The following is a 14972-nucleotide window of genomic DNA, read 5'->3' as shown; positions in this document are numbered from 1 at the left end:
TTGTGCCTCTTTTGAGTGAGGACTGATCATTGTGTTCTGCCGTGTCCCTTCTTTACCTTGTAGGACTGATCATTGGGTTCAAACATGTCCCTTCTTTACCTTGTAGGACTGATCATTCGGTTCAAACATGTCCCTTCTTTACCTTGTAGGATGATCATTGGGTTAAAACATGTCCCTTCTTTACCTTTGTAGGACTGATCATTGGGTTCAAACATGTCCCTTCTTTACCTTGTAGGACTGATCATTGTGTTCAAACATGTCCCTTCTTTACCTTGTAGGACTGATCATTGGGTTCAAACATGTCCCTTCTTCACCTTGTAGGACTGATCATTGGGTTCAAACATGTCCCTTCTTTACCTTGTAGGACTGATCATTGAGTTCAAACTTGTCCCTTCTTTACCTTGTTCTGGTCTCAGCTGTAATTCATGACTAATATACAGTTAAATCACAAGAAAGCAGCAAACCATCCCTTACAACAGCAAATGGCCACACTAAACACAGAGCTCCTCCGTGTACTTCCACGAACCACTCCTCCGCGTACTGTCCTAAAGGTAGGGCCGGAGGCTGTGCTCCCACATGAACAATACAGAATCCAAGAAATTCCTTGAAAAGTATAATAAGATTCATGAGGGGCCGTAGAAGAATTCCCACAAAGTGGGACGTATTCTTTGATATCAACCATTACGTTTCACCTAGAAACTAGTTTTATTTTTTACAAACGAAGCATATGGGATGTGCCTTGTACATGCAGCACTTGCACACATAAGTTATACTGAGTAACAAGAGTGCACATGTGTAATTTAGAGGTACATGATATATAGTATATATTAATTATAATGCATGATGTACTGGCTCACATGCATGCATCATCTACTGGTTTGCATTCAGGACACATTGACTTGCATGCATAACATACTAGTGGACATACAAGATTATATTGTACCATTACAAATCAAATAGGTTTCCAATTGGTTGTTTGTATACATAATATACTCTTTTTATAGCATGTCCTACTGATTTGTGTGCACAAAATCCTAGTGCATATGTTTTCTATGGCCACTGAGTAGCATTTATTTCTATGACATACATACTGCCTAAAGAACAGCAGGAGCCTTGGTTTAATCCGGCTTGCCAGTCTCTCTGTGGTACACTGCTGGAAGCTGCAGGCCCAGTTTCATTATGTCTTGATAGCAGTGACTTCCTATGAAACACTGGCTCTTAACCACCAGCAGTAAATATCCTTATGTTATTGGTTAGGATATGAAAGATTATAGTTTAATAATACTCATTTATACTTAGCATTCTTGTGGTTTGAGTTTTCAAAGTTTACTTTAGAAGTTGCAAAATAGCTACCATGCAACCCATATGTTTAAGAGTATTCTCTTTGCCTTCACTGTTTTCGGCTGCGGTATGGCTAGAAACCGCTCAAAACAGTTTTACATAGTTCGCGATTTAAAATGTTAATATAGCAATTAATTGGCATTGCTTACACCTGTCACTTCTCAGTTCTACCAACTCTCTTCATTTTCTGTTTGTTTTCGAGATATTTTTGTAATTCTGAGGCATTGCCAATACTGATCTTCCTGCCTGAAAAGGGTCTGTGCAACAAATACTTCGTTTGTTTTGATAGTTTCCTCAACATCTGTGCCGGAATAACGTATTGGGTACAGATATCAAATGCAAACTTGGAGATAGGCAATGCATTTTCCAGATTTTGACCACCCTAAATTGCCTTCCAACTCATTTCAAGTGGGAATCAAATCATCTATTCCTTTATCACCCTAAACACATCTCATTTCAACCATGTTAGTATTCCCATTTTGGTATAACTAAAATTAGCAATCGTTTTTCTGTATTCTGACCCCAATAATCACATTAAAATCAGTTTTTTCTTACTTTTCTTCTTTCTTATCTCATGGATTTCATTTGAATCTCATGGATTGATGGACTCTCGAACCTTTATTAATGAGGCTGGTTGAACAAGGTTGTGCCATGCAAATGACGCTAGATGGTCTGATTTCGAATTGAGTGCAAACTGTCCATCTAATAATAGTGGTAAGTGCTCTATCTGAGGAATTTTCCACCAGTGGAGAACCTGCAGACCAAACAACAGGTACTACCCGTGGGGTGGCAGTAATTCAGTTCACACATTCTACAGCAGCAAAATATCTTTTAAAGGAGGATGTCACATTTTCTTCACACATCTCAGTGGTTTCTAACACTAAAGCATTCCCTAAAACCTTTAGGATTATCCATCAGTAGTTGGTGGAGGGGAAGGTCATTCCAGGCCTTGGTGGTGAGGTAGGAGAAGGAATGACCTCCGCATTAGCTATGGTGGATGTGGTGTGTTTGTGCAAGGGCGAGGGTGGCAGAGCCTAGGTGTCTGGGGTGTGGTGGAATCTCAGACGGTGGTTGGTGTATGCTGGTCCATGGTCTTGAAGGGACTTGTAGGCATGTATCAGAATCTTAAACTGGCATCTCTTCTGGACGTGGAGCCAATGTAGTTTCCTGAAGTTTGGGGTGATGTGGGTCAGTTTGGGAGGTTGAGGATAATACTGGCTGCTGTGTTCTGTATGGTCTGGAGTCTCTTAAGGAGTTGGGTGTTGATGCCTGTGTAGAGCACATTTCCATATTCTAGTCGGCTGCTGATGAGGGCCTGGGTGTCAGTCTTCCTGGTTTTCATGTGTATCCATCTGAAGATTTTCCAGAGCGTGCGGAGGGTGTGGAAGCAGGAGGAGGCGACTGTGTTGACTTGGCACTTCTTGGTCAGTTTTCTGTCAAGGATGATGCCGAGGTTGTGGGCGCGGTCTATTGGTGTGGGTCCAAGCTCCTGAGGCCACCAGGAGCGGTGCCATGGTGAGGTGCTGTTCCTGAAGATCAGCACCTCCTTCTTGTTGGTGTTGAGTTTCAGGCAGTTGGTCCTCATCGAGTTGGCGACCATGATCATGGCTATGTGGAAGTTTGTTCTGTGGTGGAAGGGTCTTCCATGAGCAAGACGATGAGATGGGTGTAGTATGCGTAGGAAAAGATGTTGAATTTGTGGGTTCTGACGATGTTGGGGACGGTTGTGATGTTGGTGTTGAACAGGGTGGGGCTGAGGGATGATCCTTGGGTTCACCGCAGATTATGCTTTTGGGGTCTGAGGTGAAGGTTGGTAGATAGATTCTCTGAGTTTGTCCTTTGAGGAAAATTGTAATCCATTTGAGGACGTCCCCCTGGACGTTAATGTAGTTGACTCTGTCTATGAGAGTGTGGTGTGATACAGTGTCAAATGCCACTGACAGGTCGAGGAGGATCGGGGCTGCTGCTTCACCTCTATTGAGTACGGATCGAATGTCCTTGGTGGCGGCTATATTGGCAGTCTCAGTGCCATGGTTAAACTTGAAGCCAGATTGGAAAGAGTTGAGTAGGGTTTTTTTCTAGGTGTTTGGTGAGCTGGTGTATGATGGTCTTCTCGAAAACTTTGGGGAGGAACGAGAGCAGCGAGATGAGGCAGTATTTTTTAGTTTGCTGAGGTTGGCAGTTGGTTTCTTCAGTAGACGTCTGACCTCGGTGTGTTTCCATTTGTTGGGGAAGGACACAATGGTGATGGAGGCGTTGAGAATGTTGGTGAGTTTGGCACTGATTTCTTCGGTCCCAAGGTTGTACATACGGTGGGGGCAGGGGTCCAAGGGTGCTCCAGAGTGGAAGGAGGGCATGATAACTGCAGTGGTCTGTGTGGTGAGTGGGGTTCAAGCAGTGATCGGGTGGCTGGCATCAGTTGGAGTTTTGGAGGTCCGTGGGTTGAGGGTTAAAGTTGTTGTAGATGGTGGCTATTTTGCTATATAAGTAGTCTGACCAAGTGTCACAGAGTTCTTGGGAATGGCAGACCATGTTCTAGGTGGCAGCCGGGCAGGAGAATCCTCAAGACAATTTTGAAGAGTTCCTTAGCGTGGTTGGCTCGTGTTTCAATGCGGTCTGTGAGGGAGTCTTGTATTGTGTCTTTGATGTCTTGGTAGTACTCACTGAGGGCTGATTTGAAGGCAGTTTGGTTGACAGGGTCCTATGTGAGCGCCATTGCTTTTCCAGTCATTTTCAGTTGCACTTGATGGTTCTGAGCTCTGGAGTGTACCTGCTGTTTTTGAAGGTCAACATATCAAAAACATAGATCACTAATAAACCAACTGGACCATGCAGGTGATCTTTAAAGTTACATGTATCCTGAGATGCTTGGTAGAATGCTAAGCAATGACCACACCAACCTTGAGCTTTGCCAATTACAATGAATTGGAGAGCACAGAGCAGCAATCCTGTGAGTTCTCTACAAAGGTTGTATGTCAGAATACTGTTGCCTTAAAATTGTGTAACAAAAATATTGTGGCTAAATGTAATCAACTAAAAATATCTTCTTCATTTGGTGTAGATTTTCTAATATTAGCACAAGTACGGAAATATTTTAGTACACTATATTTAGGATACAATATTTTGGCCAGATGATTTTTTGGCCATGATATTCTGATACACTATCATGGATGCATACACATGTTATCTGACAATGTAATTTTTCGTGTTTTGCCCAATGTTATCAACAGTATAAAAAGGAAGTCTCTATTACTTGTAATAAGTTACTGCAAATGAGTAGTGATGCAGCACCCTTAACTTTCACAGCAAATCAGAGAAAGTAGACCCAAAAGGCAAACAATCGCCTTCCTTGCATCCCCCTTTATCTTCCAAATGTTTAAATAGGAATGGTTAACTCTATGGGGCCAGACCACTTTATGCACACTCTGGGCATTCTTTGGGACAAAATCAGCACCCTGCTATGTCCCCAACACCTTAGGTGGTCTGTGCACGACCGTCACAAAGATGGAAGGACACTAGCTTCTCGCTCATGCACTACTTTACACCAGATGTCAGATGACAGAATTGTAAGTCATGACTGGGTAAGGCACAGTGGGGTTTTACAAGTCATCTGCACCTGGTTTAGACAGGTGGTCAGTAAATCACGACCTCCTTGATCTGAGGCTGGCACCAAGTTGGGTAAAAGAGATGCCTTGATTTCATATATGCTCAAACAAAAGGGGCAGCCCAATAACCCTGGGACCAGGGCAAGGCAAAATTCAAAGGAAAACAATGGTTCCTAAAGAGAAATATAAGCCTCAACTTTTGTGGTAACCATACAAAAACCATCACTAGATTGGTTTACTCTAGTTCATCTTAAAACCACAAAAGTAAAGATATCTCACAGGCAGGACTCGAGACGGCTGAGCGCGACACTGTGAAAATAACACCAATCGCATGACGGTGTCTTATTTGATAGAGATTTTTCCCTTGATGAATTTCTTAACTCACTTTGAAGTCAACATTCAGAGATATTCTCACTGCTTCTTGACATACCGATCTCCTGATGGTCTACGGGCTGTTCTAATTACTTATGCCTTTTTTATTCAGCTTGTTAGATTGGCATGCACCACTGACAGTGGTCACAAATTATTCCCCACAGCATTACATGATTTATTTGTGCTAGTCATTATCACAGTTGTTTGGTGTTTCGATCAAATCTTCCCCATCCTGTTGAAGACCCTTCATATAAGGAAAATGATACTTACCAGTATGCATCTGTTCTTGGTACATAGAGCTGCAGAATATTTTCTTCGTGCTCGGGTGAGAGATGAAGGTTGCAGACCTTGTGTTGGTCACAGTGTGGGAATTTAGCTCCACACTGGAGTCCTTTCCATTAGCCGTAGGCCTGAATGGCGTCATAAGGGCCCAGCGGCCCGATTTGATGACCAGAATCGAGTATTTGAAGTAGCGCGCCGAAAGGCACGCAACGAAAACAATACCACCGTGTTTGCAATGGTTTGCACGTTGAAAAGGTTTGGAAAACACGCTACCAAACCGGAGCGCATGAAGTTACATCCAAATCCGATGGCGGAAAAAAACAATCTGAGGATGGAGTCGACGCCCATGCGCACTATCGCCCAAGGGAGGAGTCATTCATCTCGTGACTACAAAAGACTTCTTCCAAGACAACTACAAGGTGCAAGCATCCAAGCCCAACAATAGATGATGATCTATGCAAAAGTATGAATTCTGCAGCTCATATGCCTCGAACTAAGGGGCCGATTAGGATCACGGTTTTCCCGCATCCTCCGGGCCGGCGGAAGCCACCGCCGGCCCGGAGGATGCGGGAAAACCGCAGGGGAAGGCACAAAAGTCCCACCGACAAATTAGGATGGCGGTGGGTCTCAAAATCGGTCCGCAGCTTTTCCGCCGCCGTCGCCTTCCGACCGCGGCGGAAAAGCTCTAACATGGCTGGCGGTGTCTATCAGACACCGCCAGCCATATTAGGATGGCGAAAAACAGATGCCTTTCCGCGGCGGATTCTCCGCCGTGGAAAGGCATACGGTGAATTCTTTGGGGGCCCGTTGCCGGCCCCCAGGGTGAGTGGGGGGAATGGGGGGTGCACATGGGGGGTACCTATGGTACCCCCCTGCATTTGCGTGCACAAAGCGGCAGGCACCGCGTGGTGCCTGCCGCTTTGTGCATGCAAATGCTAAGCATGCATATTTAACCTTGCGGCGGGTGCTGCTTCAAGCAGCACCCGCCACAATGTTAAATATTGAGGATGTGACCGCCAGGCTGGCGGTCACATCCTAATTGCACTGGAGGGACCGCCGCTGCCCCTGCGGACGGTCCCTCCTCCTCTATTGTGGCGTCCGTCCGCCATCCTAATGAGCCCCATAATGTTTATGGGGTCAAAACGTCAGAAACTGTAATAGTGGACTGCCTTTTAATTTGATTTGGATTATGATACTCTGACATAGAGTTGCATGTAACAACAAGTGTTTCCAGATAAGTCACTTGTATATATGCTTTCCGTGTATCACTTGCAAACTTTAAATTCACTCTTTTCACCTTCACTCCACCATAGTATTCTTTGGAGCACATTGTTTTGGAGTAACATGTTACATTAAAGGAATAATGGGGCATATTATCTAGATGTGCGTTATATAACGCACATCGCACATTTCCATATCTCCGGCTATCGCCGGATTTTTTCGCTGTGTTAGTGCGTAATTATCAATGCGCAACACGTAGGTGAAATTAAATCCGGCGATAGTCGGCGATGTGGAACATTAGCGCATGAAAACAAACGTTGTTTTCACGCGCTAATGTGTGCCTTGATAATATGGGGGGGTGGATTCAGCGTTATGATCCACACCCCCATGTTATCAATGCCTTAACACCTGGTCAGAGCAGGTGTTGGGAGACCTGCGATAAACGAGTTTATCGCAGGTCTTCTTCTCCCAACGCCTGCCTTGGTAATAGGGTGTTCCCACCTCCAACCACATTTTACATGTGGTTGGACGTGGGAACGCCCACTTTGCATGTCATTAGCGATGTTTCTCGCTGACATGCAAAGTGGGCTTGAGGCAGGCGTTAGCATGCCCTTGTTATTAGGGCGCTGGAAGTATCGCTGCTTTCTCGGCACAATTCGCCGAAAAACCGGCGATACTTCAGCTTGCTAATATGCCCCAATATTTGCTCTTTGATTTGGATCTTTTAATGTATGGTTTTAACATGAACTAAATAAATCTTTATTTGACTCCTGAGTAAACTCTAGTAATGGTTTTAGTATGATTGCCACAGAAGTTGAAGCTTATACTTGCCCCAGAGACCATTGTTTTCTTTTATATATAGATTTCATATGTGTCATGTGACAGACAGGATGACAAGCGTCAGGTTTATCACACACTGCCTCCATCACAGGCATCCAAAAGGGGACAGAGGGATCACTTAAACTAAATCAAAATGCTATGACCTATAAAGATATTCAGCCAGGGGCCACATAACTGGTCACAGAATTATTTTTGACTTGAAAGATCCTTATGATGGACAGTTTAAGTTGCATTATAACACCCTCAAAACATTTACCTGGCACCTCACTGGGTTTCTCCCTCCCAAGAGGTTGCTTGAGGAAGTAATATGTCCACCAAATCTACCCAGAAGTGGGAAGGCTGTTTGCATCTCTGATTATGGGGTAGTTGGTCCCTTTGCGGGTGTCAGCCACCTAGTTTATCGGCTGGTGGTCCAGTGGATGGATTCTTGCTTGTTGATTGTGGTCTACCGTATTCTCCCATCAGAAATCACTTTAGTAGAGGTATTGTTGAACTGGTGAAAAGAGGAAGTCTTCTTTTTCAATAATTACTCTTTTGATTACATTTGTAAAAATGTATAGCCATTTGGAGCTGTTGACGCCATAACCGGCTATTCAAGGTCAAAAATGTCCTTTTTATGATTTCCTGAATGGTGGTGTCAATGTACTGCGGATGTGTTGACTTTGCTATCTTTGGCTTGGCCAAGCCCCTTGTTATACCTCCACACTCAGTGGGGGAAAAACAGAAAAGACCCTGATGCCGTCAACAGGGTTTTTTTTTCCACCGCTGACAGGGCATGGAGGCAACAATGAAGATATGACCTCTACATCCTTATGATTAGAGGAGCCAAGAATAAACACACCATGTATGTACTTACCAAATGTCCAAGAGAACACATAGCATAAAGATTCTGAGAGTTCTAAGTAATATTTAAAGACAACATAGTTAGAGCTTTTTATGAGAACCAACTTAAAAGTTGTACACCTCAAATTGGCATGGTTGGCTCTTTTCAGAAAGGCTTGTTAGAATGTCTGTGGAGATCTGCCAGCTACTCATGGAGAATCCAAATAGTTTGGACACTTGGTGTCCCTCCTTCTCCTGTGCCTAAAGCTAAAACCCTTGGGATTTTTCTGGATTCACAACTCTCTATTCATTCACACGTTAGCTCAGTCGTCTCCTCTTGTTTTTTTTCTCTGAGAACAATTAGGAAGGTTTCCCGTTTCTTTTCTCTCCCCGCCTTGAAAATCATTGTGCTAGCCTTGGTATTGTCCCGTATTGATTACGGCAATGTAATCTACAACGGGGCTCCCGCTTACGCGATTCATCGCTTGCAGCTGGTAATGAACCAGGCTGCGCGCCTGATTCATGGCCTTCCCAAATACCATCGGGCCAGCCCACTATTAAAGGCTCTACACTGGCTGCCGGTGCGGGAGCGTGCCCTCTTCAAGCTGGGCTGCCTCACTTTCCAGGCAAGAGCAGGGACCGCCCCTAAATTTCTTTGTTCCGCTGTCATCCCCTATCTCCCCTGCAGAGAGCTCCGCTCTTCCCACGCAGCCCTCTTAGCCATCCCTCGATTTAAGAAACTGAGGGCTGGCGGCGCGAGGTTCGCTGTCCTGGCCCCTACTTTTTGGAACTCCCTTCCTGTTGCCCTCCGCACCGTGCCCTCCTATACCCAGTTCCGGAAGGATCTTAAAACTTTTCTTTTCATTAAAGCCTATTCTGTTTAAATCCCTCCCACTGCTGACATCCTCTGTTATCGCAATAGCGCCATGAAACCGCTAGGTAGAAGTGCGCTGAATAAATGTTTTTTAAATTCAAAATTCAAATTCAATATGTTAGAGTATCATTTGGATGAGGCAATAAATTACAACCACAACAAACAGGCAAATATCCAGTCCGTCCTCCTCTTGGCTCGTGGTGTCATTAAGAGATCAGGGAAATGCCGTTTTTTGGACTGAGTAACCACTGTTGATTCTGTTTCTGGCAAAACCTTTGCAGTGACCATGCACAGGCAGGAATAGTGACTCCCAATGGCTTCTAATCTGTCCATGTCAATCATGCCGACTAGGACAGAGAAAGACCAGAATTTGTTCGTCCCGCTTTGGGAATAAAATGTCTAGCACAAAGAGGATCTGTATTATATAATTTTCAAAGAAAGTCCCCTGTTTGGGGTTCTTTATTTGTAAATAAAATAAGGTAAGGCAGGTCTCCTGCTGAGGCATCAAGGCATTGCAACAAACTGACAAGTGTTTTGCCCAGAAAATAGTTACAACTATAGATGTCAGAGATCCTTTAATACAGAAATGTCCACAGAAGGGGCAGGCAACCCTGTTGGAAGGCTGCCACTGGGGTAGCCAAGGTGGTGCCTCTGTTGCACCAGTCATATGAAGGCTATCCACCAAACGCTAAACGGGGCCTTTAGAGTTGAGTGCAGTAAAGTTTCCGATGGAGGACTTTATGCTAGTGGAGAACACGTAAGAAGAGTTATAGCAAACATGAGGATGGAACGACAGAGGTAGTAGGCATCAGCAGATTTACAATTACTATCCACATGGAAAACGTATCGCAGTTTGATATGTCCATCAACGAACTTGTACTATTAGATTTTTTCATGAAGATCACATTTTGCATCATAACATAAAAAGCAATGTAAATGATGAGAATTAAAAGCAGAAAGTAAAATAATGCTGATAGTTTTTATGAACGCCCTGCAATAATACAGTGTGTAGATTATTGAATAGGAATGTATCACCACGTTAAGTACAGATTTGCTCTACTTAAATCTGTGTGCGGGTACCTTGATACCATACCTTTTAAAGATACGCACATGCAGCGTGTGAAAAGTAAGTCTGTTCTTACCTCTGTTTACGTACCTTGACACTGAGTCGTAATCAATTATCAGGACACAATTTTATTGTAGGCCGATTTTAAAACTCAATATTATGAGATACAGTTGGTCACAATCCAGACAAAGGCACTGTGTTATTGTTATAAATAAGTATTTTGGGAACATAAATCTACATGTTTTGTTTAAAAAAACACACACTTCTAAAACCTTATGGTTTCTCACATAAACTAATGTGCCTGTATGAGCGCAAATAGTTGAACTCTGCACTGACTAAGGTATTCATACCATACCCAGTGTTACTGAATACAATCCAACATAATGCATGCATTTGGGTCTTCAACCTATTGGGAGAAACTTACCACCCATTCCTTTATGTTTACAAATTCTTAGACGCTTTGGAGCAGGTACTGGAGAATGTTTTGTTGTAAAATCCCCAGTGTTCTTTATTAGCATGGTAATTCTACCTCTAAAGCTTTTATAATCATTTGGGTATGGTTTAAACAACTCTTAAATAGTTTCAAATGTTTTTATGTGTCTCTCCTGTGGTTAGACTATATTTCAAATGGTGAAAATAAATGCCATGTTTTGCTGATTTTTTTGATTTTTTTTTAGCCGCCATGGCATTGAAACACCCGCTGTGCCAGTAAAATACTGGCCAGGTGGCAATCCAACATGCAAATCAATATAATAAGAGTGCCTTGGTGTATATTGCACACAGGCACATCCGATATGTTTTATAAATAAACCAATTTATTTGCCACACGCATCACTACAATAATAATAAATAATTCCTATTTGTAACGCATGAACGTATCACGCCCTTAAGGGCTTCAAGGTGCTGGTGGCCATCGGGGAGATTACGTGATCTATAGCCCATATTCACATGAGTTGAGCTGCCGCCAGCACCAGGGATTGAACCGTGAGCCCCGTGCTCCAGAGTTAGCCGCTCAATCCACTGCACCACACCTCTATGGTCATTATAAACCAATATGCACCATATATTAGCCCTTGCAATTTTGACCGGTTAAACAGCCTCTTCCACAACACAGAAATGTTCATACACTAACAAATACATAGCCAAACATGGATATATTTGCATGCACAAAAATATATAAAGGGAAGACACAACTGAAGGAGCATGTATATAAAAGTAGAAAACCTCCATACCCCTACTAAAAGATTCCCATACACATTGGCATAAAAAAACAACTCTCCACCCACTCAACTTCACTGAGTCCTTACTCGTGTACCTCAACTAATCCTCATCTCACATTCAAAATACTATGTAAGAGCCATACATGTACACTCATCCCAGCTATGAACTTCATCACCGCTAATGTGTGGTCCAGTAGCACCTTTCATGTATGATCACTTTGTGCTCAGCAGCAAATAACTGTCACTCAGCACACTCTATGGCAGCTCCCTCCTCACTTACAAACACCCGCTCTCTCTGTTCCACTTCTGCACACCGGATTCCCTTAGTGATGTAAAAACCCCACTAACCCGGACGATCAGAGACTTGATAAGCGTATCCTTGCGACCTCTCTCAGGCAGGGTGATATCCTGCGGCCCGCAGGAGCCCACAGCTTCAACGTTGACTGCGAAGTTCACCTCACCTAAAGTTAAAACAGACCAAAAAGTAAGCAAGAGGATGAAACATGTAAAAGAAAAATAAATAGCTACTTACCTGTAACTTCGGTTTTCCAACTTGATACCCTACTTGCATCATCTCATACTATTCAGATCTCCCAAACAAGGCTTTGTAAACCATTCTCTCTGACTCTTTACCCCATCACCTACTTTTTACTCATCCCAAACCTTCTACTACTGCTGTGAGATCCAAAACAATACTTTCTAAACACTTTACTCTTCTATCCCTCCACTATCCTTTTCAATCCAACTAACAGACTCACACGCAAGCGCTCAAATAAATTTCAAATTTCCCCTCTAATCCTCTATGGGTTCCGGAGTAGCGTGCTACCCACCGAAAAGCATTGACGCCTCATCAGGGACAGCAAGAGCTATATAATTGCAAACCCTTCTCTCTTCTATCCCTCCACTATCCTTTTCCATTCAACTAACAGACTCACATGTCCACCGGGTCAACTGGGGAGCGGTCAGAGTTAGGTTTATGGACTGACGCTGAGGGTAGTGTGAGATTTGGCGCCATACTTGGAAACAAGTGGGTGGCACAACAGTGGCCGGCATGATGGGAGGAGAGTGGTCTGACAAATAATATAGGTTTCCTGGAACTATTTCCAATCTGGGTGGCACTGACAGTTTGGCCTCATCAGTTGTGTAATCAATCTGTTATTTTCTGGTCTGATAACATGACAGTAGTTTAATGTATCAACCAGCAGGCAGCACAGTGTAAAATGATACTTTGCCTTTTTCGCCTACTGAAGGAGATAGTGCTGGTGTGCTTGTATTTCAGTTTCTCGAACCTGTCATGCAGGGCGGAAACTGCCGTCAGCACATCACCAGCAAGTATCTTCATCATGGCAGACCCATGCACAGGACAAGGAGACACAAGTTGTATGGGTTATTGGTCATTCTTATGTAAAGCGTGTTAAATCTGTTTTTCTTACAAATAATTACAGACAGAGGGCTGAACAGGGAGGTTTCAGGGTCTCCTTTCATGGTAGGGGGGTCTCTGCCTCAGTCAGTTTAGGGGGCTTGGTACAGAGTTGCTCAACAGACACACCCCGCCGCCCACTGTTGTTATCTTACATTTGGGCGGAAACGACCTGGTAAAATTGGGGAGAAGGGTCCTGATGGAAGAGATAATCTCGGAGGTAGGCTAGTTAGCTAAAACATGCCAGGGCTGCACCATAGTTTGGTCCCAGATGATTCCTAGACTCAGATGGAAGGGGGGGGGATTCTGTCAAGGCGTTGAATCACTCGGTAAAGAGGATCAACAATAAAATATTTCGGTCATCTCTATTGCAAAACATACCACATGGGTGTGTCAGGGGGAACAGTGCTTCTTACAAGATGGGGTTCACCTGACTAGTACGGGCAACAACATATTTTTGGAGAACATCTTGGCATGGCTAGGGGGTTTTAGGTCTGGGCATGACCTTGCAGAGTAGGAGGATAGGGGGGGGGCAGATAGTCGGGCAACTATGCTGGCCTGTGGCGGTAAGGTCATGATTGGTGAGCAGTCAATTTGAGGTTCTTAGGGGGCGGCGCCATTCTTGAGTGGGGTCGTTCAGGGGGAGGGACAAGTGGTCTCTCCTAGAACTCCAGGGGCGGTACATCCGGTTGGTTGGATGGGTGCGGGGGAGGGGGGAGTCACGCTTTCTTTAGGCTGGTTGGCCACCCGGCACATGCACTATGGCGTGGCTGATTGATAAGGATCTGACACCAGTTAGCGACCTTGCCGTAGGCCCAAAAATAGGATATGCATAAAATTAATAATGTGTGTTATGATTCAAAATATTAGTTTCGGATAGGAAATATTTTGTATTAGAAGTATGTTAAGGTTAGCTCTTTGATACCTGTTTACATGAATTGTAATCTAATGTCAATTACGTTTTCTGCATAAATGATTGTGTAAATATTGTTTATTTCAAATTTTTTATTTGTTTTATGTTTTAATAAATACGGCTGGGGGTTGTAAGACCCCCGCCTTCCAAAGAAAATCCTCTCTCATGTCCAATTACTAATAATTGTGGCGGAGCACAAGCCAGAGGAGGGGGATGGTCGGTAGTCCCTGACCATAAGGAAAGGGGGGGCCGCATCGGCCCCCCGCAGGTATGGCAGGGCTCCGGCCCCCCCTTGCCCTTGTCAACAACCATGGTGGTGCGCGCACCCGCCGCGTCAGTATGACGCGGCAAGCTCGCCCCACCATTGATTGGTGCACCGCTCCCCAATTGACCCGGAAGCAATAGAATCGCTTCCGGTTTAAAGGGGGCAGCCAAGGGGCAGGCCAGTTGGGACTGGTCTGCTGTGGGGGGTTTAAAAGGTCGGGGAGCGCGGGAGGCGTTCTCTTGTTCCCGTGCTCCCCAGGCCTGCCCTTTGCCCCCCAGCCTCTTGTAGGATGTTATCTTTTTCCCCACCCACCATCCCCTGAAGCAGACAGTGATTCTTGTGTGATAATGTTGTTGTATGGTTTGATGCTCTTTTTCACAGTAACTGTGTTCTGGTGTGAATTTTATCCTTAGGCCTTTTTTCCCGTTTACAGGTCAGCAATTGATGTATTTATTGATATTCCTTGGTCAGGCGGTAAGGTCATGATTGGTGAGCAGTCAATTTAAGGTTCTTAGGTGGGAGCGCCATTCTTGAATGGGGTCGCCCAGCGGGAGGGACAAGTGGTCTCTCCTAGAACTCCAGGGGCGGTACATCCGGTTGGTTGGATGGGTGCGCGGGAGGGGGAAGTCATGCTTTCTTTAGGCTGGTTGGCCACCCCGCACGTGCACTATGACGTCATTAAACGGCGCAGAGTGCAAGGGCCCCCCTTTTGTTAATGGAGTTCATGGAGC

At 44.4% G+C, this 14972-nt stretch overlaps 1 protein-coding gene across 14 annotated transcripts in view; it reads right to left on the bottom strand.

Moving 5' to 3' along the window:
• Positions 1 to 14972, bottom strand: part of LOC144768069 (alpha-2-macroglobulin-like protein 1) — a 618955-nt gene that overhangs the window by 251471 nt on the left and 352512 nt on the right. For all 14 annotated transcript variants that reach the window (XM_078651444.1, XM_078651445.1, XM_078651446.1 and 11 more), the window contains exon 21: positions 11992 to 12104. In XM_078651444.1, coding sequence (XP_078507570.1) covers positions 11992 to 12104 — 113 coding nt within the window. The remainder of the gene's footprint in view (positions 1 to 11991; positions 12105 to 14972) is intronic.

This window comes from Lissotriton helveticus, chromosome 7, assembly GCF_964261635.1.
Source record: "Lissotriton helveticus chromosome 7, aLisHel1.1, whole genome shotgun sequence".
NCBI classification, from domain to species: domain Eukaryota; kingdom Metazoa; phylum Chordata; class Amphibia; order Caudata; family Salamandridae; genus Lissotriton; species Lissotriton helveticus.
Note: the sequence above shows the minus strand (reverse complement) of the source record. Positions and strands in the feature narration are given on the sequence as shown.